At 53.6% G+C, this 21,792-nt stretch overlaps 3 protein-coding genes across 4 annotated transcripts; 1 reads left to right on the top strand and 2 right to left on the bottom strand.

Moving 5' to 3' along the window:
• Positions 1-3,608: 3,608 nt before the first annotated feature.
• Positions 3,609-12,143, bottom strand: ZW10 (zw10 kinetochore protein). Its single transcript, XM_009098061.4, has 16 exons — positions 12,018-12,143; positions 11,488-11,622; positions 11,279-11,380; positions 10,720-10,797; positions 10,459-10,618; positions 9,747-9,896; positions 9,141-9,332; positions 8,839-8,990; positions 8,482-8,664; positions 8,045-8,283; positions 7,258-7,329; positions 6,489-6,658; positions 5,818-5,948; positions 5,439-5,570; positions 5,034-5,236; positions 3,609-4,814 (listed from the first exon to the last, which is right to left on the bottom strand). The coding sequence occupies exons 1-16, from the start codon at positions 12,132-12,134 to the stop codon at positions 4,694-4,696; spliced, it is 2,337 nt and encodes a 778-aa protein (XP_009096309.4). The 5' UTR covers positions 12,135-12,143; the 3' UTR covers positions 3,609-4,693.
• A 425-nt stretch (positions 12,144-12,568) lies between these two features.
• LOC103822979 (T-cell surface glycoprotein CD3 gamma chain-like) lies at positions 12,569-14,286 on the top strand. The gene is made up of 5 exons (XM_009098015.2): positions 12,569-12,779; positions 13,049-13,252; positions 13,526-13,657; positions 13,795-13,835; positions 14,068-14,286. Exons 1-5 carry the CDS (start codon positions 12,584-12,586, stop codon positions 14,128-14,130), a joined length of 636 nt encoding a protein of 211 aa, XP_009096263.2. The 5' UTR covers positions 12,569-12,583; the 3' UTR covers positions 14,131-14,286.
• Positions 14,287-15,309: 1,023 nt separating this feature from the next.
• LOC103822978 (T-cell surface glycoprotein CD3 epsilon chain) lies at positions 15,310-19,873 on the bottom strand. 2 transcript variants are annotated; one of them, XM_009098014.4, is made up of 8 exons: positions 19,722-19,873; positions 19,526-19,625; positions 18,485-18,505; positions 18,210-18,224; positions 17,883-18,083; positions 17,505-17,657; positions 16,699-16,745; positions 15,310-15,577 (listed from the first exon to the last, which is right to left on the bottom strand). In XM_009098014.4, the coding sequence occupies exons 2-8, from the start codon at positions 19,572-19,574 to the stop codon at positions 15,521-15,523; spliced, it is 543 nt and encodes a 180-aa protein (XP_009096262.1). In that variant the 5' UTR covers positions 19,575-19,625; positions 19,722-19,873; the 3' UTR covers positions 15,310-15,520. The 2 variants fall into 2 exon arrangements, with proteins under 2 accessions (XP_009096262.1, XP_018778596.1); XM_018923051.3 differs by having other exon boundaries at positions 19,699-19,785.
• Between the last annotated feature and the right edge of the window lie 1,919 nt (positions 19,874-21,792).

Below are 21,792 nucleotides of genomic sequence, written 5' to 3' on the forward strand. Positions count from 1 at the left end.
AAATAAGGAAAGGCTGGTTTGGACCTTTACTCCTGCCTTGCAGCACTGCTGGTGGTAAACGCTGGCACAAGGGGAGTTATTTCTCTGCCAAGATGCATTAAAGTTGTTTCACTTTGCAGCCTGGAGAAATGCAGAGAATTCCAGGTGGGAAGGGCGTTCCTGGTGTTCCTGGTGCCAGAGGAGGTGTCAGGGTGTGAAGGGGACCAGGGGGAGCTCCCTGAAGTGATTTTCTCTTTAATCAAATCCATATTTTCTAATAGCTTTTCATAACTTTGCAATTGCAGGCAGCGTTTTTATTTACATCAGCGGTGCCTGCAATTACAGAGAATGCAAATGTGTAATTATTTAATTAGGATCCGTAATGAGGCTGTGGGAGGGAGCTGGGAGGCAGATGTTTCTGGTGAGCAGCACTGGCCAAGGCTTTGTGCCTTTGCAGGGGAAGCAAGTCGGGATCCAGGAGGGTGCACCCAGGAACCGAGAGCAGGAAAATTCTGCTGCTGGCCAGGAAACCTCAATTTCTGTGCCGAAGGAGGAGGTGGGGTTAGGAAACTCTCACTGGGATATCTCAGAGCATCCTGCTGCTCCTGGGCTCTTTTCCCTGCTGAGCTGAGCAGTGACAGATTTCCCGGGAATGCTGGTGGCTTAACTGTGAAACACAAAGTCGTTAATGAACGACAGGGTCAGGAGGGTTTCTTTCTATGGGAACTGAGAGGGGGCATTGTGGGAATCCATAAAATCAGAGGGGTTTGGGAAAGCTGCAGAAGGCCTCAGAGCCAGCAGAATTGTGACTGGAGTTGAGCAGCACCGTGAGATTGGTCAGCAGGAAAGTTTTATGAGAAGTAGAAAGGACAAACAGAACGATGGTTTGTGTATTGATGCTTGGCTAGAATAACTCCCTAAGGTACAGAAAAGTTCATCTAGGGAGATATTAGGGAGTTTTAAGGTTAATAATGGAGCTCTGTGCATTGTGTTTCAGGCTCACAAGCAGGTGCTGTATTTGAAATAAGCCAGCATTGTTTAACCAGAGGTACCTGTGCTTACAGTGGTGGGATGGAACCACTGTCAGTATAGAATATATACCATACAGATATAAATACTGTCAGCGTGCTTTGGCTTTGTGGGACTGGGCAAAAAACTTTTCAAGCGAGTTGGAACACTGAGTCCTTGCTCTGCTGCCCTGGGGTGTGAGCTGCTGGCATCTCCCATTGCCATGCCCATGGAATGAGGCTGATGCTGGGAAATAGAACAGCCCAGGGCAAGTCCAGTCCCATGGGTGATTTGTACCCAGCCCCCGGCCGGCGAGACTGATTTCATCGGGCGTTCAGCAGCCTCTGAAGACCCTCAGAGAGCCGCAGCCCTTGGCAGGTGGGTGGCTTCTGCTGCAGCTCCGCTGGTGGCCCGCAGAGGCAGAGCCCTGCCAGGGATGTGTCCCCAGGCACAGCAGCCACGCTCCCGAGCATGGTGATGCTGCGGGGACCCGCCAGCCCCGGCGACATCAGCCGTGACTTCATCCGGGCTGGGAGGAGGGCGAGTGGCCCCTGTGTCACCGTCTGGGCTGGCCGTGAGCCACAGCCCAGCTCTGCTCCCTCTCGGGGGGCAAATGTCACCCCGGGGTGACTCCCCCACCGTTAAAAGCTCTGGTTTCAATGCAGGGAGTGAGGGAACAACAAAGCAGAAATGCCATCCAGCCTCATGAAAAATCTTTTCCTTTTCCCTTCCTGGGATTTGGGTCCTCAGCAGCTTGCGAGGGCAAAGGTTCAGCTGACAAGTGACAAATAAACTGTTTGGAAATGGGAGGAGAAAGAGCATAAATTAATTTCTGTGTAGCAATTATTCTTCTTCTTTGACTCATCTCCGAGAATAAATCCCTCGGGATATCTTTGTGCTGGAACACGGTGCAGAGAATGAAAACACTTCATCCCTGACATCCCTAAATTCTCTCTTGATTGGCTGATGGATGAGAGCCCAGGGCCCAGCCCTCTCCTGGCTCTCCTTGCTCTGCAGGAACACAACAGAGGGACACCAGATCCCTGCCCCTCCCCTGTGCCAGGTGGAAGGTGACAGTCCCTGCTCAGGATGAGCACTGAGGTGTCCCCACCACAGTCACAGCATCAGAGGGCTCAGGACATTTCTGCTGTGCCCTCTGAGGAGCAGCATGCCCATTCCCTGCCTCTGGGGAGGTTGGCACCATCCCTGCAGGGAATTGCCTGGAAATTGCCTCTGCCTCACGCCGTGCCAGCTGCTTTTAAACAGATTATTGCAGCAGGTTACAGCAGTGCCTCCATTCAGTTCCTTCCAGGCAGAAACCAGTTTTCCTGAAATTGCTTTCTCAGCTCCATAATCATTACCCGGGAAATTGCCCTGGGAGAGAGGCTGGAGCAGGGCAGGGGTGGGGGCTGCTCTGCAGTGGGGAATGAGCAGGAAAATCCTCCAGGAGCTGTGCTGGGAGCTGTCCCTGCCCTGGCACTCACACCCCTTAACTTTTCATCTGTGTTTCACCCTGGAAAGGTTCAGTTTCTGGCAGGTTCTGGGAGGGGAGATGCCCTGAAGTGGTTGAGCAGCGGCCCCGGGCAGGAGGAGCAGCCTGGTGAGTCCCTGCGTGCCCAGAGGAGCTGGCCAAGGCTGCTGGGGCTGGATCCTGTGCCCGGGCTGTTCCCTCCTTTCCCACTGGAGCTCCAGCACCATCTACAGTCCTGCCAGGGTGCTCCAGAGGCTCAGGGTGCAGCACAGGCCCAGGAAAGGGCCAGGAGCTGAGCCAGGTGTGATTTGGGGGATATTTGCAGCTTTTCTGGCCTGAACTCTAAATGAGACAGGGGGCTCGGAGAAAAAACACCCAAACCAAGCCCAAACCACCCCCATTTTAGAGCAGCTGCCCAGCACAGGGTGGGTTAGTGCCACAACACACCTGGTGCAGCTCAGAGGGAGAAGAAGCCCCCCCTGAACCTGCAGGACAGGTCATGAACCATTCAGGGGAGTTCCTTTGGTTAAACAGCATTAAAAATTCATCAGTGCTTGACTGGAGTCCCGAGCCAGCAGCTGTGCCTGTCAGGGATGGAGGAGGAGGGAAAAAAGAGCCTTTATTGCATGGAACAGCCCTTCCAGACTGCTCAGCTGCCCTTGGGCTGGGGGACTGGGGCACAGGGGGACGAGGGGCTGCAGCAGCCCCAGGGATTTCTGTTCCACCAGGACAGAAAATCATCTCCTGCCCCAACACGGCCCAGCCAGGGGCTGGAAACTCCTCTTTCAGCACCAAGGGATTTCCTGGAGAGTTAGGAACCAGCTGGGAGCTGCTCCCTGTGGGCTCCAGGCAGGCAGAGCCAGCTCTGGCAGGTGGGGCTGATCTCTGGGGGGCTCAGGGTAGGGAGGAGCTGCTCCTCAGACAGATCCCAGGGTCCTGCTGAACTCTGGCCCTGGATGTACAAGACTTTAGGCCCTTTTTTGTGGTACTGATTGCTTTTTTTGTTTCCCTTGTTATTGATGTTCTTAGATGCACTAGAAATCAGGAAAGGACAGACTGCACATGGCAACACCCTGCCCTTCCCACAAGGGAAGAACAGCCCAGGACTGGCTCCTCCTGCCTCACTCTTACCCAAACAGACTCCCAAACGTGCTCAGTATAAATAGTTTATTAAAGAAAATAGCAAATTCCAATTCTGTGAACAATCAACAGGGGAGAAGTGTTTTTCAAAATAGACCATTTTGGATTACTGTGTGAGAAGGGACAGGGGATCCCATGAGATGTTCTGGGAAAACAAAACCACAAAGGTTCTGCAAGGACCGGGGTGACAGGAAAGCCTCAGCCCCTGCACAAATGCCTGGAAATGGGAACAGGAGTGGGACAGAAGTGCCAATGACAAGGAGACAAGAGGAGACAACAGATTAAAACATTAAACTGTGACCAAAACTCTTCTAAGCACCACAGGGCAGGAAGGACTTTGCAGCACCTTGGTCTCTGGGCTGAGCTCAGTGAATGCTCTCAGTGAGTTTTTCAATTAAAAGAAATGTACAACAACCCAGGTGTCAAACAGCCTTTTGTGGCTTCATGCTGGGAGTGCACCTTTCATTCCCTTTGTGTATTGGTTTACATTTCTCTCAAAACTCCTGAAGGACAGAAAATACACCACCAGAAAGACACAGAGTGCAGTGTACAGTGCAACCCAACACAAACACAAAGGAAGGAGCTGAACTGGCTTCTACACTTGGGAAAGTGACACTGAAAAGCTCTAAATCAGTGTGAGGATATTTTCCATAAGAAAGAAGAGAATTTTCCCACTTGTGAGAAATCCTGTGGCCTGACCAATGGTTCACTCCCCACTCCCTCTGAAGTGTCTCTCCCTTGAGGTCTCAGGGGAAGCTGAGAAACTCTGGCACTTCCTGGAGGGATAGCAGAAGCTCTCCAAGGCTCCGGGTTCCATGAGAGCTTTGGGGACAGCAGAGGGCACAGAGGGGCTGCAGGTGCCAGATGGAGCAGTGCATAGAAGAGTCCCAGCTGAGCACTAAAAGGGCCCAGCCTGAGATGAGGTGACAGGAACACTGAGCAGGGAATGCTCCTTCCCCCAGGCAGGCTCCAGGAAGCACCTCCCCAATCCCAACGTTTCCCAGACCAGCAGAAATAAGAAAGGTGAAATCAAAAAAGTATTTGGAATTGTCAGTTTGCTCTTGCTGTGCCACAAGGTGCAGGTGTCAACTGGAGTCACTTGATCTTGGCCAGGGCTGCTGCTCTCCTCTCTGTGTTCTGGAACAAGGCTCGGATCAGACTCTTCACCTCAGCTGCTGAAAACTCCTCTGCCAGAGGCCCCTTGCCATCTGCCCACCTGGAAGGGAGACAGGGAGAGCTTTATGGCATAACCTGCCCAGAAATGGTACCTCCAACAAGCCTCCAAGGACCTGTGCCAGCAGCTGATCCTGACCCTTTCTTCAGGAAAAAGAAAGGAAAATGAAAAGGAAAAGGAAAAGTTCAGTTCCTGCTCTTCCTCAGAACTGCAGCTCCCTGGCCCAGGCCTGGAGAAGCAGCTGGAAAGGAAAACACCTACTGATCCACGATTTCTTGGAGGTTGGCCTGCAGGATGATCATCAGCTCCTTGAATGTCATCCACTTCTGCACGTAGACTGGAACTTCCTCCTGGTACTTCTTGTTTTTGTCTTCCTCAAGCAGAGGGGTGAAAACTTGGGGTCCCTCCTCCACCATGATCCTGCAGAGTGAGTAGAGCCTGTCTGCATCCTCTGCAGAGATATCCTGGAATGGGCAGAACACGGACAGAGCTGAAGTGAGCCTTATTTTTGGAGTGCCAAGTGAAATGAAAAATTGGGATTGTGAACATTTCTTGTGGATACATGATTATAATTTCTGGGTCAATGAACTGCTGCCCTGAAATGTGATTTGGGGAGAGTTTCTGGAGGTGACAAATGCTGTCCCCAGCACCCCCCATGGCTGTTACCTCCAGGGCAGCAATCCTGGTGACAATCTCTGCCAGGGCTGTGTTCAGTAGGGCCCCCATGGCCTTGCAGTACACGTTCACTGGGAGCACATCCTGCCACACCATGCCCAGCCTCCTCAGCTGGTGCAGCACCTGCAAGGCAACAGCTGAGTGTGACACCAGACAGAGCCCTGGGCAAGGCACCAGGGCATCAGGAGAGTACAAGTGGGGAGAAACAGTGGAGCAATCCAGCTAAAGACAGCCCAGGACAAAAACCCAAACCATCACAACAGAAAATAGGTTTTTTAGCAGCTGCACAGCTGTGAGGGCTGAGATTCCACACTGCACCCTCCCCAGGATACCCGCAGGCACTGGGATGCTCTTTCCCTGCCTTCCTCACCTGCTTTATGGCTTTATTTGCTGCACAGTAATTCTCCTCATCATCCATGTTGGAAAAGTTCCTGGCACTCGAGAGCCTCTCCAGGATTTCTCCCTTCTGCACTCGCATCTGGGCCAGAAAACACTCCATCCCTTTAGGAGCAAAACAAGCAGAGAGAAGCAATTAAACAATTACTAAATTTGCTCTGCCTATTTATGATTGCAAGTGCTGAATAATGAACTTGCTATAATGTTTTATTTTTAATCACTTTCCAGTCCCCAAACAGTCTCCCAGAGCCAGTTTAACCAGTGCAGCTTGCACTGCCACAACACTGCTGGAAAAGAAGCAGAGCAGCAGCAGCAGAATTGTGCATGACTCCTGTTAGCTCACAAACTTATCTCTGAATTTATTTCTGTGGAGTAACTAAGGAAAGTAACAAAGGACTGAGCAGCAGATCCCAGACACATCTTGCTGGATACTGAGCTGTTCCTGGGACTAAGCCCACAGGAAGATACAGCTTTCAAAGAGCCAAAACTTCCTAACTCAGAAAATGTTCCTGCCCCTTCTCCAAACACCACCAACCCTCTGCTGGCACGGAGGGAGCAGCCACAGCTCCACGAGGGCACTCAGCAGCCACTGCCAGGGTGAACTGCCAGCTGACCCACATCTGGAGAGGGGGAGGGGGAAGTTACCCAGCCTCCTGAAGCCAGGCACCAGGTCCACGAAGGTGGCAGCCCCGTTGCTGAGCACGCTGGTGCTGCGGTAGCGGAACTGGTGGCCCAGGGTGAGCAGGTGGTGGGCGATGTACATGCAGTTGTTGTGGTGGATGGCAGCCAGCTGGGGCAGCTTCTGCAGGTTCTCCCTGGCCCAGCAAGAAGGGAAAAAGAGAAATGGGTTTATTTAGAGCTGGTTCTGTTACAAACATGCTCATGTCTATCCATGGTCTGTCAGCAGATGGTGCTGGCAAGGCCTGACTGACATCAGAGTAAAAACCTTTAACCTCCCACATCCCCACAGGAACTGGCAGGAAGAGTCTGAAATGGCACTGAGGCATCTGAACCCTGTGCTATCCCACACTGTTTCCAGCCATGGGCTTTCAAACAGGAATATATTTTGTTAGACCAAAGTCACAGTGAGGAAAAGGGAGACAAGGTCTCTGACAGAATTGTGAACTTTCCATCTTCATTGTTGCTCTTTTCTTCACGGGAGAAACATCCTGAAAAATCTGTGCATCAGATCTGAGGTCAAAGTTACGTGGCTGGAGACAACTACAGCTGTGTGAGAACTTCACCCACACCCTTGATCACAGACTGACAACACAGAAACTCTCAAGCACCTGCTTTGCACAGGTATGGTTCAGAGATGGAGTAGTTGATTTTTGCTGATGGAGCTGTAGTGGGCAAGTGGGACTGTTCCAACAGCAGCATTCCCCCTCAGAACAGGAAATGTGGGCACACTCACCTGTGGTATGTGGGCACTACCTCATAGAAGAGCTGGAAGATGTTCCTGACGCAGTCAAAGAGCTGCACACAGCTACAAGGAAAGAGGGCTCATGTCAGCCTGGCACTGATGTCCTGCTCACAGCTGACCCTCAGCCTGCCCCACCACAAGGGTTTATGAGCAGTGAAGCACTGGCACAAAGAGGGGATTGTCAGGATCAATGACAGCACTGTCAACACTCTGGAAAACTCTCAAAGGCTGGGCTGACCTTGAGGGTCAGCGTGGAAGGGAGATGTGTGAAAGCCCAGAACAAAGGGGACACTGTCCCTGCCCCTCCAGGTGAGCAGGAACACTCAGCCCTCTCTCTGCCCCTTGAGGGCAGCTGTTACCTGGGCAACTCTCCTGCCTCAGGGCTGTGGTTAAAGTTGAGTTTGTGTGGATCCTGTCTGTTTTTCCCCAAGAGCCCTGCCAGCTGCAGGCTGGAGTCCTTTGTTTTCACCAGCACAAAGAACTCTGCTCACACTGAGGCCAGCGCTTGGTTTTGGCAAAAAGAGATGGGTTTGATTTTTCTAAACAACTGATTTCTCTAAAAACCTGAAGGAACAGCCTGCAGCAGTGTCAGTCTCTGTCCAAACCCAGGGATACATCCTCCAGCCAAAACAAGAGCAATGCCTGAGTCTAGTTTTTAAAGTCCTTTAAATCTATTACCAGATGCTGGGTGTTGCTAGAGGCTGACACACCAGCTACTAAAGGAATAAATAGTGCTTTGATCAATGATGCCAACTGAGGAATGCCAAGCAGTCCCTACCAGAGGTCAGTGCTGGCTGTGGCCTCCAGCAGGGTGTGGTAAGCCAGCTCCACCAGCTGCTGCACGGAGCAGCTGATGCGGCAGGAGGGCAGGCACAGCGTGAGGGGGCTCAGCCTGCTCTCAGTGCCCACACTCACTGTGCCACTGGGCACCAGGCTGGAGCCTCTGGGCATCTTCACGTGGTCTCCTGAGCCAGGATCAGGGAGCTCTGGGAGGGCTGTGCTGGAGTCAGGTGTGATCTAAGGGAAAGCAAGAGAGAGAACAGGATGGTTTTCTCCAAACAGAATTTGGAGCTCTGAAAGGAGAATCTGCAAGATCAAAAAGCACTCAGTGGCAGAGGTTTAAGACTCAAGATAAACACAACACTGCAGCACTATTAAAAAATATTTAGAGATTGTTTTCCAGATGGAACAACTGTGTGAGGCATCCCCAGTCACCTTCACAGTGTTGTGTATTTCTGAGGTCATCAGGTTCCTGGCTGCCATGATCACATCCTGGCACTTCTTGTTGGCAAAGTGGGAATCCACATTGCAGGCATATTTCAGCAAGGCAGTCGTGTCTTCCTTCAAAAACTGCATCTTCTTCAGGGCCTTCTCAAACTCCTCTGTGGACTCGATCACCTGAGGAGAGCAGATGTTAGCACAGCCCCCAAAAATCAGGGAACAAAGTTAAGTTGGGTATAAAGGCTGAGAGCAAAGGATGAAGGAGGTTTTGGAGGGCATTAACCACTGGAATGCCATCCCACTGGAGTGCCTGGCTCTGTGTTCAAACCTGGGAGGGGTTTTGGGACCCACCTCTTTGTACTGCTCCAGTTTGCTGCTGTTGGTTGGGATGGAGTTCACCAGGCAGCTGTGGATGAGGCAGTCTGAGAGCTCCTCCCAGATGAGCTCCCCCAGCAGCTCTGCCAGGGTGACTCTGCCTTCCCCAGGCTGCTCCAGAGGCACATCTGCATCCCAGAGAAGATCCATTAGATCAAAAGCCTCTCCTCCATTTACCTTTCCCATAATGCTGATTGACAATCAGATATTCTAGAAAACTCCCATTAAATGATCAAGGTACTGATCATAACTAACTCCAGAAGAGAGGAACTGCATACTTAGCAGGTATTTGTGCAGAACTTCAAACACCAGCCTGATCTTCTCAAACACCTCCATAGGAGAGGACTCGTCCAGAGCGAGCTCCTGGGACCTGAACCTCAGGATGAACACATCTGGCTGTTCCTCTGGGACTGGCTCCAGAGCTGGGTGTGAGATCAGAGGCTTCAGGATGTACTGCAGCAACAAGTGGCCTGAGGAAAGGGAAAAACAGAGGTTTTCCAACAGCAGATCGCTCCAGTGAGGTCCAGCCCTGACTGTTCTGGATTTAGAGACTGCAAGAAGTGGGAGGAATAATCCCTTGATCAGCTCCATCAGGGAATTACTAATGAGGTAAAACTCTTCAAGCACCAGGCTATGAAACCACAGTCACAGATCAGAAATACACTGAATTGTCAGGAAAGGAGAAGTAATTCCAGGTAGATGATGGGAGTAAATATTTTCCTATTAGTAAGAGCTCCAGCATTCCCCTCAGTGGGAAACACAAGCCAGGAGAGGAAGAAGTTTCCCAGTGTCCTGCTGGAGTGAAGTGGGTCTCACTATCCATGTGAAAACGAGCCTCAAGTATCCCCTCGAGCTACTGGGGCTATTTCTGGGGTCTGCCTTACCAAAATCTTTGAGCTTGGAGTGCAGCTCTCCCAGGACAGCCAGGGCCTGCAGCACAGCAGCCACGGGGGGGACAGCAGTGTCCTTGTCCTGGGGTGGCACCATGTACAAGTGCAGCTCCGAGAGCACCACGGCCTCCAGGCTGCTGCTCCCTGCACACAAAGCACACCCAGGGCTGTCACAGGGCACAGCAGAAGCAAAGATCCACCCCTCCCCAGAGCACCTGTGTGGTATTCACAAGCCCTCTGAACAGAGAGAAACTGTGGGACAAGCAGAGGAGAAGGAAAACACAATTCTCATCTCGCTGGCTGTGCCCATGTTGTGCCAAAGTGGAATGGAATGTGGAGATTGTTTGCCCAGAGTGAGGATGTTTTGTTCCCTTGGCCTATCAGGGCCAGGTGTGTGTGTGGGACTGTCACGGGACAGTCACGGGAGAATCAGAGATGAGTGCAGTTCTGTGCAGCTGTGAGCAAGAGTGAGAGCCTGGCAGCTTCAGTTCAGATGGAATGTACACAGCACAGTATAATAAAGGAATTCATTGGCCTCTGGTGATGCAATCAGGTGCATCATTCTCTCTCCCCTCTGTCAGAGTCACCATTGATTTACAATACACAGCTCCTTCAACCCCTCAGCCCAACACCTTCACTGCAGGTCCCACCCTGCAGGTGAGAACTTCAGTGGGGCACAAAGAATGAAAAAAAACCCTACAAGCACCTTTGGAAGGGGGAAGCTTCCACACAATGAGCTTCTGCCACTCCTCCCCGAGGTGGTAGATCAGGTTCTGTGTCTGCACCGTGAGCTCTGTGCCCAGGGCCTTCAGGATCTTCAGCTCAAAGCCCCTGCGGGACTCCAGGCTCCTGAGGCTGCTCCGTGCCTGGGGAGAGCAGACACAGCTCAGGCAGGCACTGCCCCTGCCAGGGAAGCATCCTCAGGAACCCACCCCGTGCATCCAGCACCCTGAAGGGGCTCTGCTACCTTCTCCAGCTGCTGAGCTGCTGCCACGTACTGCTTTTCCTGCAGGGCAGAGTTGCACTCCTTGATAGTTGTGTCAAACTGCAAAGGCCAAACACACACAGTGGGTGTCACTGCAGCTCTGCTCTGACACTGCAGACACTCACCCAGACCTGTGAGCTACAGACACAAATCTGTGAGCTACAAACACTCACCCAACCCTGTGAGCTACAGACGCACAAACCTGTGAGCTACAAACACTCACCCAGACCTGTGAGCTACAGACACACAAACCTGTGAGCTACAAACACTCACCCAGACCTGTGAGCTACAGACACACAAACCTGTGAGCTACAAACACTCACCCAGACCTGTGAGCTACAGACACACAAACCTGTGAGCTACAAACACTCACCCAGACCTGTGAGCTACAGACACACAAACCTGTGAGCTACAAACACTCACCCAACCCTGTGAGCTACACACACTCAAATCTGTGAGCTACAGACACTCACCCAAAACAGAAGCCCAGAACAATGCTCCCACTGAGGAGCAGGATTATTATTTTGCTCCCCCTCCTCACCTCCTGCAGCTTTTTCAGGACACTCAGCACCAGGGTGTCCCTCTCCAGCTGCTGCTTCAGCTCTGTGAACTCAGCAACAGCCACGTTTAGATCTCGCTGGACCTAGAGCAATAGCAGTTTTCAGTTCACTGACAGCATTGATTAGCACACATTTTCCTCCTAAATTTCATTTATCATTTATTTCTGTTCAGAATGTCCCTGGGAGTCACCTCGTTCTCGATGCCCGCCTTGAGCAGGTCGATGTTGCTGGAGAGCCCCTCCACCTGTGCCACCAGGTCCTCTGCACTCTGCATGCTGGGCAGGAACTCGCTGTACTTCTTGTTGATCATGGTGCACACCTCTCCCTGAGGAAGTGAGGAGCAGGACAGTGTCACCTCGGTGGAAGAGGGACAGGACAGCCAGGACAGGGTGAGAGAGCGGGGCAGGGCCGGGGCACCGCGGGATGGAGAGGGCCGGGCACCCCCGCCAGGGCTGGGCACCCCTGAGCAGGGCTGGGCACCCTGGCTAGGGCTGGGCACCTCTGACTAGGGCTGGGCACCCCGGGACGAACCAGGACTGGACACCCAGGGCTGACCCAAGGCTGGGCACCCCAATCCAGATGACCCGGGGCCGGACACCCGGCCCAAACCAGGGCAGGATACCCGATCTGACCCACGCCTGGACATCCAGTCCTGACCGGCTCTGCCGCAGCGCCGGCTCCCTGTCTTTCCCCGCGCCCCCTCCGTTCCCCGTCCCTTGCCTTGAGCTCCTCGACGCGGCGGGAGAGTCGCCCAACGCGGGCCCCCAGGTGCTCCTTGTCCAGCCGGCCCGAGTGCGCCAGCACGGCCGCCACCAGCGAGCCCGCCCGTGCCGCCATGGCTGCGCGCCCTACGGCGGCCGCGAGGGACATGGGACCGCGGCGCGGAGCTCGATTGGGAGACCGCGGGTTCGAGACTCAGCGGGGACAGCCGGAGATTTGGGGGGGTGGGGGGACGGCGGTTATGGGGACACGGAGGTGGTGGGGGGCTCTGTGGCTGCTGCAGGACATTGTGGTGACCTGTAGCTGCTGGAGGACACCAGTAGATGCTGAGGGTCTATGGCTAGCAGGGGGGCACCCCTGGATGCTGAGGGGCTGCGGCTATGGGGGACCAGTGGCTGCAGGGGATGTGGAAATTCTGGGGACTCCCCAGCTCTGCGGTGTTTCCTGGCTGGGGAGACATCAGTGGATGCCAGGAGTCCCTGGCTGCAGGGGGACAGGGAGATGGGGGGCTCAGAGGCTCCTGCAGTGTGCTGGGGGTGCTGGGGTGAGGAGGCAGGCATCCATCCATGTCGGGGGAGGGAGGATCAGCCCCCGGCATCCGGTGCCTGACGCAGCCCGGGCGGGAGGTGCTTCGTGGTGACAGCTGTCCCCACGTCCTGGAGCGGGGACAGAGCTACCACCGCCGTGCCATGCCAGGGGGAAAGGCCCTGAGTGCCTGGGGGCTGCTGGCCAGCCTGGCCATGGCCAGCTGGGGGGTCCGAGGTGAGTCCGGAGGTGTGGGGCCAGCGGGTGGACACTCGCCATGGTCCCTGGACATGCTGGGAAGGACCCCAGGGCTTGGTGAGGTTTTCCACCAGGTAGGGTTTGGAATGTTTGTGGGGAAAAAGGAATCATTGCAGGAGGATGGGGAGTTTGCCCAGAGTTCTTTTGGGACAGCCTGATGTGATGCTTCCTGCCCAGGAAGGAGCTCTGACCTCTGCGCTGCTGCTCATCACTCAGAGGTGAGGCTCTGCTCCCTTCTCCTTGCACAGGGCAGATATTCGTGAAAGAATTCAGTGGGAAGGTGTTCCTGGAGTGTGTGAGAAGCCAAGGCAAGAACATCACGTGGTGGAGAGATGGGAGCGCTGTTGGGCACGAGGCACAGCTGGACCTGAGCGGGGTTTATGATGACCCCCGGGGCCTCTACGTGTGTGAGACAGGAGACAAAAGGAGCAGCCTCCAGGTGCACTATCGCAGTAAGTGCTGCCCTCCTGCTTTGCCAGAGCCAGAACTGCTGGGAGTTTTCCTCCAGGGAATATCCCCTCATCTGGGAGTGTCTCCAGCGGGTTCCTCTGCTGTGATGCAGCCCTGTTCAGTGCCACGACCTGCTCCTCTGGACCTGCGCTGGCTCTTGGGGGACACATGGGGCACACAGCCAGCTGGGCACAAAGCCTGTTGGACTGGCAGAGCTGGCTGAGCCCTCTGGATGTGCCCCTGCCCTCAGTGTCCGTGTCCTTTTGGGCTTGCAGTGTGCCAGAACTGCATCGAGGTGGACGCTCCCACCATCTCGGGCATCCTCGTCGCCGACGTGGTGGCCACGCTGTTCCTGGCAGTGGCCGTGTACTGCGTCACTGGCCATGACAGGGGACACACCTCGCGAGGTGAGGGATGGCAGCAAAGCCAGGGCTGTGCCTGCCGCCCCTGGGGGCTGCAGCCAGCTCTTGGGTTTGTTTGGAAATGTTCCCCACATTGCCCACGGCTCCCTGGTCCCTGAGCTTGTCCTTCTTTCTTCCTTCAGCCTCTGACAAGCAGAACCTGATCTCCAATGAGCTCTACCAGGTGAGTGTGGGGGCACCCCTGTGTGTGGGGACACCTTCAGCACCCCTCTGTGTTTGGGGACAGCTTCAGCCCCCCTGTGAGTGTGGGGACACCTTCAGCACCCCTGTGTGAGTGTGGTGAGACCTTCAGCCCATCAGTGTGGAGAGAATCTTGCCCAAGGCTGACCCAGCTCACCCTCCCAGGGTTGGGCAGGTACAGTTTGGGTTCATGTCCCCTTTTTTCCCCCTGGCAGCCCCTGGGAGAGCGGGAGGAGGAGCAGTACAGCCGGCTGGCTCCCGCCCGCGCCCGCAAGTGAGGAGGAAGACTCTGGGACTGCCTTCATCAGCATGCTGGCTTTGCTTGGGGGTCCCTCCAGGGTGGGCTGCTTGCAGCCCCGTGCTCATTCCAGACCTCTTGCACTTCTCTATTCATGCTATTAAAGATGAGCCTGTCCCACGGGCTCCCTGCTCCATCTGCTGTGTGCAGCTCCTGGGAAAGGGGCACAGGGAGGGGGTCTGATCACTGGGAAGGGCACAGGGATGGGGTCTGGTCACTGGGAAGGGCACAGGGATGGGGTCTGGTCACTGGGAAGGGCACAGGGATGGGGTCTGGTCACTGGGAAGGGCACAGGGATGGGGTCTGGTCACTGGGAAGGTGCACAGGATGGGATTTAGGATGGCAATGCCAGGTCTCCATTCCCCAGCCCCAAGCAGAAGCAGCTCACGTGGTCTGAGGCCCCAAAAAAAGGGACACAGACACCAACAGGGCCAGCCAGCATCACCTCACCCTGGAAGGACGAGGACATTTGCAGCCCTGCAGGCAGTAAAGCCCCGAAGTGGGGGTGCAGCAGTGGCACAGGTGAAGAGGGGCCCGAGGGTTGTTTTGGTGCCTGTTTGAGCTCGAAGGCTGGCTGAGGCAGCCCTGAGCAGAGGAAGCAGCAGCAGAGCAGGCCTGGGGGCGTTCAGGATGCGGTTTAGAGCACAGCTGGGCTCCTTCACCGCAGCAGGCCCCACACCCCAGCGGGGAGATGGCGAGATACACCCAGCACAGCCAGCCCCAGAGCTCCAAACCCACACAGGGCCACGCTCCCACCTCTGTCAGCCAGCACGGCTGCAAATGGAGGCCAGGCTGGGAAGGGGAGAGCGGGACCAGGGCAGAGACAAATCCCCCTGGAAAGGGTCTGCTCTCAGCCCAGGGAACACCAGAACAAAGTGAGGGCACTCAGGGTGGAAATTAAACCTGAGGGAAAAGCAGAAGGAGCAAATCCTGGAAAGGGTCTGTTCTCAGCCCAGGGACACCAGAACCAAGTGGGGGCACTCAGGGCAGACATTAAACCTGAGGGAAAAGCAGCAGAAGCAAATCCTGAAAAGTGTCTGTTCTCAGCCCAGGGAACACCAGAACCAAGTGGGGGCACTCAGGGCAGACATTAAACCTGAGGGAAAAGCAGCAGGAGCAGAGGGAATTATGAGGGGAAAAGGAGACCAGGAAGGCCCAGTGAGGCTGCAGTCCTTTAATGAGAAGAAAATCTCTTGCCAGTGTGCTCGTTTCTGCTCCGGGCTGGCTAACTCAAGCACACCCCAGGGTGGGACAGCACGTCCCTGTCCTGTGCCCACCTGGAGGCTCAGCAGAGCTGCAGAGAGCTGGCACAAGGAGGGCAGAAGCGTTTCCCCAGAGCTGCTGGCTGCAGGCTGCCATCAGCAGGAGTTTCAGATGGCTCTGGGGGCCAGGCCCGCGTACACCTCCCGCTGGCCCTTCCGGATGGGCTGGGGGAGACGTGAGGTCTGGGTCAGGAGCTGCAGCCCCACATTTCTCCTCACAGAGAAAAGCAAGGCACAATTCTCCCCAAGATTATTCTTATCTCATTTGCTGTGCCTGTGTTTGTGCCAAAGCAGAGTGCCATGTGGAGATTGTTCACCCACAGTGATGGGGTTTTGTTTCCTTGGCCTGGCAGGGCCAGGTGTGTGTGTGTGAGTGTGTGTGTGTGTGTGTGTGTGAGTGTGAGTGTGTGTGTGAGTGTGTGAGTGTGTGTGTGAGTGTGTGAGTGTGTGTGTGAGTGTGTGTGTGTGTGTCTGTGTGTGTGTCAGGACTGTCACTGACAGTAATGAGATTGTGTGCAGAGTTGGGTGCTTGGCAGGTTCAGTTTAGATGCAATGTAATATAGTGTGATAGAGTATAGAATAATATAGTATCATAAAGTAATTAATTAGTCTTCTGATACCAATACAGTCCTCCTCATCATTCACAGAGAAATTCACCTTCCCAGAGAAAAGCAAGGCACAATTCTTCCCAAGAATATTTATAGGTTTCAAATTCTCTGAAAGGAGAATTTCACATTCCTCAGAGAAAGGAAACACAATTCTTATCACTTGCTGTGCCTGTGTTGTGTGGAGATTGTTTCCCCACATTGATGGGGTTTTGTTTCCTTGGCCTGGCAGGGCCAGGTGTGTGTGTGTGTGTGTGTGTGTGTGTTGGGACTGTCACTGACAGTCACGAGATTCTGGGCAGTTGGGTGCTTGGCAGGTTCAGTTTAGATGTATAGAATAATATAGTATAATAAAGAAATTAATTAGCCTTCTGATGAGATGGAGTCCTTCTCATCATTCCTCCCTTAGCACCAGCTCTAAGGAGTCCTCACCCGAGCCCACTCAGGGCGTAGAGAGAGGCCCAGCAGAGCAGGGGCAGTGCCCAGGGAGCTGCAGCTCTGCCCCCAGGTAAATCCCCGTGGCAGCCCCAGGGAAAGGGGCTGCACCCCCAGCACCCTTTTCCTGCACTGCCAGGAAATCTGGGAGCTCGGCTGGATGCTCCTCCAAGGATGGAGGAGCTGAAACAGCCCCAGCCCTGACTGTCCCTCCCCAGCAGCAGGATGGAAAGGGACTGTCCTCACCTCGTAGTCCGGGTTGGGGACAGGGGGAGGTCGCTGCATCTTCTGACCTGGAACAAGGACACAGAGAGGGTGAGTTCCTGGGGATTCCTGCCCCCAGGGGCCTCCAGGCTGATCCCAGGGCCAGGCACACCACGGATCAACTGCCAGGGATTCATTCTGGGCTCCTGAAGAGCCAGCTGCTGCCAGGAGCTGCAGGGCTGGCTCCAGCACAGCAGCTGGGAAATGGGCTCCACTGCAGCAGCCAGCCCATCCCTGCACAGAGAACACCTGGGAACACCCCTGGGATGCAGGAGCATTGCCTGGAAGCTCATGGGGAGCAGAGGATGCACTGAGGGTTTCTCTTGGTCACTGTCATATTTTCTGAAAAATCCCCTTGCCCAGGATTTCTGTCCTGGGAAGCTGAGAAGCCTCAGGGAAAAAGAAAAACACTGTTATCTGATTTGCTTCTCCTGTGTTTTCCTGCTTTGGAATATGGTTGGAGATTGTTTATCCAACATGTGAATTGTTTTTACTTAATGGTCAGTCAGGGTCAGGCTGTGTCGGACTCAAAGAGAGAGTCAGGAGTTTCCACTATTATTCTTTGTAGCCTTTTGTCTGCGTCCTTTCTCTATTCTTTAGTATAGTTGTAGTATAGCATAATATAATATAATGTAATGTAATGTAATGATATGCTAATAAATCAGCCTTCTAAGAACATGGAGTCAGATTCATCATTTCCATCCTTCTCTGTCCTAGGACCCCAAAAATACCCCACCTGGGTGCTCAGAGGGTGGCAGGGCAGCAGGGGTGCCTGCAATGGCTCTCACCTCGTGGCCGGCTGTCCCCAGCAGAGCTGGCTCGTCCCCTCCTGCTCTTGCTGAAGTAATAAACCAGGATCAGCACACCCAGGGTGATGAGGAGGTCTGCAGTGATGATCCCTGCCACGGTCAGGGCGTCCAGCTCCTCACAGGTGGCACAAACTGCAGGGATGAGGGCAGGGGAGGCTCAGAGCCAGCAGAGCCCAGGCCTGGCACAGAGCTGTGGGCAGCTGGGAAGGGGAAAAGGGCAATCTGGGAGGGAAGATTTGCCAAAAATGGGCTCTGGGACTGGCCTCAGCAGCACCACGTTCACCCACCCCAGCACTGGAAACACAGTCAGCCCCAAAATCTGCCAGGGCAACGTGCAGGGGAGGGGGCAGTGCTCACCTTTGGCATTCAGGTACAGCTGATGCTTCTTTTTACCCAAGGAGCAGCTGAGGTTGGCAGGGGTGCTGTCATGGTCCTTTATAACGAACTTCCTGTCCTTGGTGTCCTGGGATTTCCCAGACAGGTCCCACTGGATGACCTCGTCCTCCAAGGGACATGTGATGGTCACTGTGGTGCCAGAAATCTCCACCAGGAATTCCCCTTGGGAGGACACACCGATAAGAAAGGAAACCAAGGGCAAAAGTCAAATATTTCTACCTGATTTTTAGTCAGCTGCACTCTTTATATCCTGCTAAATACTAAAGAATGTTGGTAAAGTTCACTTACCCTCCGGTTCTTCATCTGCAAAACAGAAAACAAGGAGTGTTAAAAATCATCTCACATTGCCTCACAGTGCTGGAAATGCCCAGCACTGGTAATAATCGGGGACCAGTTTCTCCTATCAGTAAGACCACTGTCAGTTAATGAACAGTGAATTTTTCCTATCCTGCAGTATTTACAAAACTGAAATCTTTCTATTTGACTCCTAGTCCTCACTTTTGAGGCATATTTGGGGTTTTTAGCATGATAAATAGATAAGGATGGCAGTAAAATACACTTACCCTGCTGAGCTGTGGTGCCAACTGCAAAAAAAAAGAATAAGAAATGTTAAGTAATGGAGTTTCAGATATCACACACCTTTCCTACTGCCATGACCTCCTTTCTGAGCTCAGCTTGAAAGAGATGTTTGTAATCCCACACTCATGCTGAAGGCTCAGAAATACTCTGCTGGTGAGACAGGATGTTGTTCTGAACTTGGAAGCCATTTTCAACACAGCCTAACGCAGAATGGAAACTTGAATCATTTTCCAACTCGGCTCAGAAAATGGGTTGTTATTGCAAGATGCAAACCCCGAAATTCTGCTTTATTATCGTGGAGCAAACACTGCTGGAAAATTCTGGTAAGAACCTCTGCCAGAGCGGGAGCCTGACGTTGATTTATCGCTGTAAAACTGTTTATCTGTGTGGTTTTTCTGCCTTGTAGGAAACAACTTGCTCCATGAGAGGCTCTGGAGCTGGAATATTAAAGAAAGAGTTTTTAGGAGGTGTGAATCACATTAGTGATTTCCTTGAAAGACATTTGTCCTTTTGCAAAAAGGAACGTAAATAAGTGACTGCAGATTTGAATAAGTGACTGCAGATTTGAATTCCACAGCGGGACTTCCCTGGAGAGGTGACCTGACGGTTTTTATTTTACAGAGATACATTTAAATCTGGAAAAAGAACAGGCCATCGAAAAACCAGCCGTGTTTTCTATCTTCACAAAGGCTGGTACTTGCAGCACTTTGGCAGAGTAGTTGGGGTCTTGTAACGACTCTTAATGGATGACCTTGCACACTCATCTCTCCTCATTACTGGCTCCTTTAGAGCCTTTACAGGTGCTCTGCACTTCATCCTAAACCACCTGGCGTCCCAACGGCCCAGATGGGAGCTGCCACCCCACCCCTGACATCCCACCAAGCCTGAATCACTCACCCAGGATCACCGAACGCTTTGAGAAAAGTGCACGGATAAAGGATAAAACCCCAAAATCAGGAGTGTGGAGCCTTGCAGCTCACACTGCACCCAGCTCCGGCCCAGCTGCCTGAAGTTTGGGGACTCACCTGAACACAGCAGGAGCCCCAGGAGGGGCAGGCACTGCTCCAGCCTCATCCTCGTGTTCCTCCTCCTGCTGCTCCTCTCCACCACATCAGACTGGCATGGCTGTGGCAGGAAAGAACACGGTGGCTTTTCTAGAAAAAAGCCCAGGATTGTTTTTCCCAGAACTGTTACCCACCCGAGCAGGGCTGGGGCACTCACTCTTTCCAGAGCAGCCAAGGCAGAGCCAGACACGTGAAGAAGCCCAGGTCAGGAAGTGCAGAGGCTCAAAATGTCTTCATGGGACGTCACCAGCAGCCAGGGGTGGCTGCTCTGCTCTGCCCCAGCTCTGCAGGGCTTGGGACAGCTCCTGGAGCTGCCCTGGGAGCCGAGGAGAGAGAAACGAGCTGGAATCAGATTTGCCATCAGGACCTTCCCAACAGCTCCTCAAAGTGAGAGTATGAGAGGCTCCAACCATGGCAGAAGAGTTCACGTGGAATCCCAGCATGGTTTGGGTGGGCAGGGACCATAAAGCCCATCCCACCCCACCCCACCCCACCCCTGCCATGAGGGACACCTTCACTGTCCCAGGCTGCTCCCAGCCTAGGCTTGGCCACTGCCAGGGATGCAGGGGCAGCCCCAGCTGCTCTGGGCACCCTGTGCCAGGGCCTGCCCACCCTCCCAGGGAACAATTCCTAATTCCCAATATCCCATTCAGCCCTGTCCTCTGGCAGTGTGGACCCCCCAGCTGCTGACAAGAGCCCCTCTCCATCCTTCCTGCAGGTCCCTTCAGGCAAGGCAGGCTGGAACGAAGGAAGCAGGAGCTGCCCCCAGAGCTGAGCACACAGTCCTGCACGGGCACAGAACCAAGGCCGTGGCTCCCTGCCCATCCCTTGTGGTGGTGCCCACAGGGGTGCCAGGATGAGGACAGAGACGAGAATCTTGACTCTCTGTTTTCAAAAGCTTGATTTATTATTTTATGATATATATTATATTAAAACTATACTAAAAGGATAGAAGAAAAGATTTTATTAGAAAACTTGAAAGCAAAAGAGAAAAATAGAATGGTTACAAAATCTTGTGTCTAACTGGAGACACAGCTAGACTGTGATTAGCTATTCATTAAAAACAACTACATGAAACTAATCAAAGATACACTTGTTGCATTCTACAGCAACAGATAGTTATTGTTTACATTTTGTTCTTGAGGCTTTCTCAAGAGAAAAAATCCTAAAGAAAGGATTTTTCATAAAAGGTGTCTGTAACAATTCCCCTGCACTCGGGCCCTATCCCAGCAGCGTTTTTGGGATGTTCTCCCGCTCGGGGGCGTCCCTGGCAGGGGCTGGCCCCGCTAGAGGGGGCTCCTGGCCCGGCCAGCGCCGCGCCCGGGGACGGTCCCTCCCCGCCGGATGGGGGGGATGCTTTGTGCCCCATTTCCTTCATCGCAGTGCTCTCTTCGGCCGTCAGGGCTTTCTTTTCCTTCTTTATGTTTCCCAGCGGAACATTAGAGAGTTTATGTTACTGGTGAGTGTGCCAGGGTCATCTCATAAAAGCTGGAGCCCAGGCGTTCCGTAAAAGATGAATATTAGCTAAAGTCTGAAGGCAAAGGGGCTGTTCCCGGCCCTGTGCAGGAACAGGATTAGGAAGTGGCAGCAAATTGGCTGTTAAACATTAAACTCAACCTGAACAAAGCCCCAGAGTGATAAATATTCATGGTGGGAGAAAACAAAAGGAGGCGATATGCTGGAATTGTAACTGAGTGGAAATCTGGGGACATGAAGTGATGAGGGGCTAACGCGGGACCGAATAATTCCAGGAAAAAGGAGATGCCTGGCGTCCCGGAGGCGTCAGCAGGGGTGTGCTTGCACACACAGGATTCCCTGCTCTGCTCTGGGGACAATCCAGGGAGATGACAGCCTCAGCGCTGTTCCTCCATCGCCAAATCGCTGAAGGGAAGCCCCCAACCACGCAGAGGTCGGGGAGCGCTCCCCTTGCACGCCTGCAAGGGAAATCGGCACCAGGCACAACTGGAATCGGTGACCTGGGATGACTCCTGGGACGCGATGGTGAACAAACACTGCCGCTGCAGTGATTTATGGCCCTCGAGTGCAAACATCCTCCTTTTGCCAACACACGGGCTCTGAGAGGTTTCACACTCTCACAACCACCACGTGAGACTGCGGAATGTTTTGTGTCCCACGGAATTTCTCACTAACTGGAATATGGCCGGGCTGGACCCATTTCCCATCTGATTTTTTCCCAGAACTTCCCAAGCTTGGGAAGCTGGCTGCAA

This window comes from Serinus canaria, chromosome 24 (genome assembly GCF_022539315.1).
Source record: "Serinus canaria isolate serCan28SL12 chromosome 24, serCan2020, whole genome shotgun sequence".
Taxonomy (NCBI): domain Eukaryota; kingdom Metazoa; phylum Chordata; class Aves; order Passeriformes; family Fringillidae; genus Serinus; species Serinus canaria.

Excerpts from the sequence above, each read along its gene's own strand:
- ZW10 (XM_009098061.4), bottom strand. The coding sequence starts at position 12,134 with ATGGCGGCACGGGCGGGCTCGCTGGTGGCGGCCGTGCTGGCGCACTCG. Across the intron at positions 8,991-9,140 it reads TCTGCACAAATACCTGCTAA|ATGTGCCTCTGGAGCAGCCT; the intron begins GTATGCAGTTCC and ends TCTGGGATGCAG. Across the intron at positions 8,284-8,481 it reads AAATACACAACACTGTGAAG|ATCACACCTGACTCCAGCAC; the intron begins GTGACTGGGGAT and ends GCTTTCCCTTAG.
- LOC103822979 (XM_009098015.2), top strand. The coding sequence starts at position 12,584 with ATGTCGGGGGAGGGAGGATCAGCCCCCGGCATCCGGTGCCTGACGCAG. Across the intron at positions 12,780-13,048 it reads GGCCAGCTGGGGGGTCCGAG|GGCAGATATTCGTGAAAGAA; the intron begins GTGAGTCCGGAG and ends CTCCTTGCACAG. Across the intron at positions 13,658-13,794 it reads CAGGGGACACACCTCGCGAG|CCTCTGACAAGCAGAACCTG; the intron begins GTGAGGGATGGC and ends TTCTTCCTTCAG.
- LOC103822978 (XM_009098014.4), bottom strand. The coding sequence starts at position 19,574 with ATGAGGCTGGAGCAGTGCCTGCCCCTCCTGGGGCTCCTGCTGTGTTCA. Across the intron at positions 18,506-19,525 it reads GGGGCTCCTGCTGTGTTCAG|TTGGCACCACAGCTCAGCAG; the intron begins GTGAGTCCCCAA and ends TTTTTTTTGCAG. Across the intron at positions 16,746-17,504 it reads TGGGGACAGCCGGCCACGAG|GTCAGAAGATGCAGCGACCT; the intron begins GTGAGAGCCATT and ends TCCTTGTTCCAG.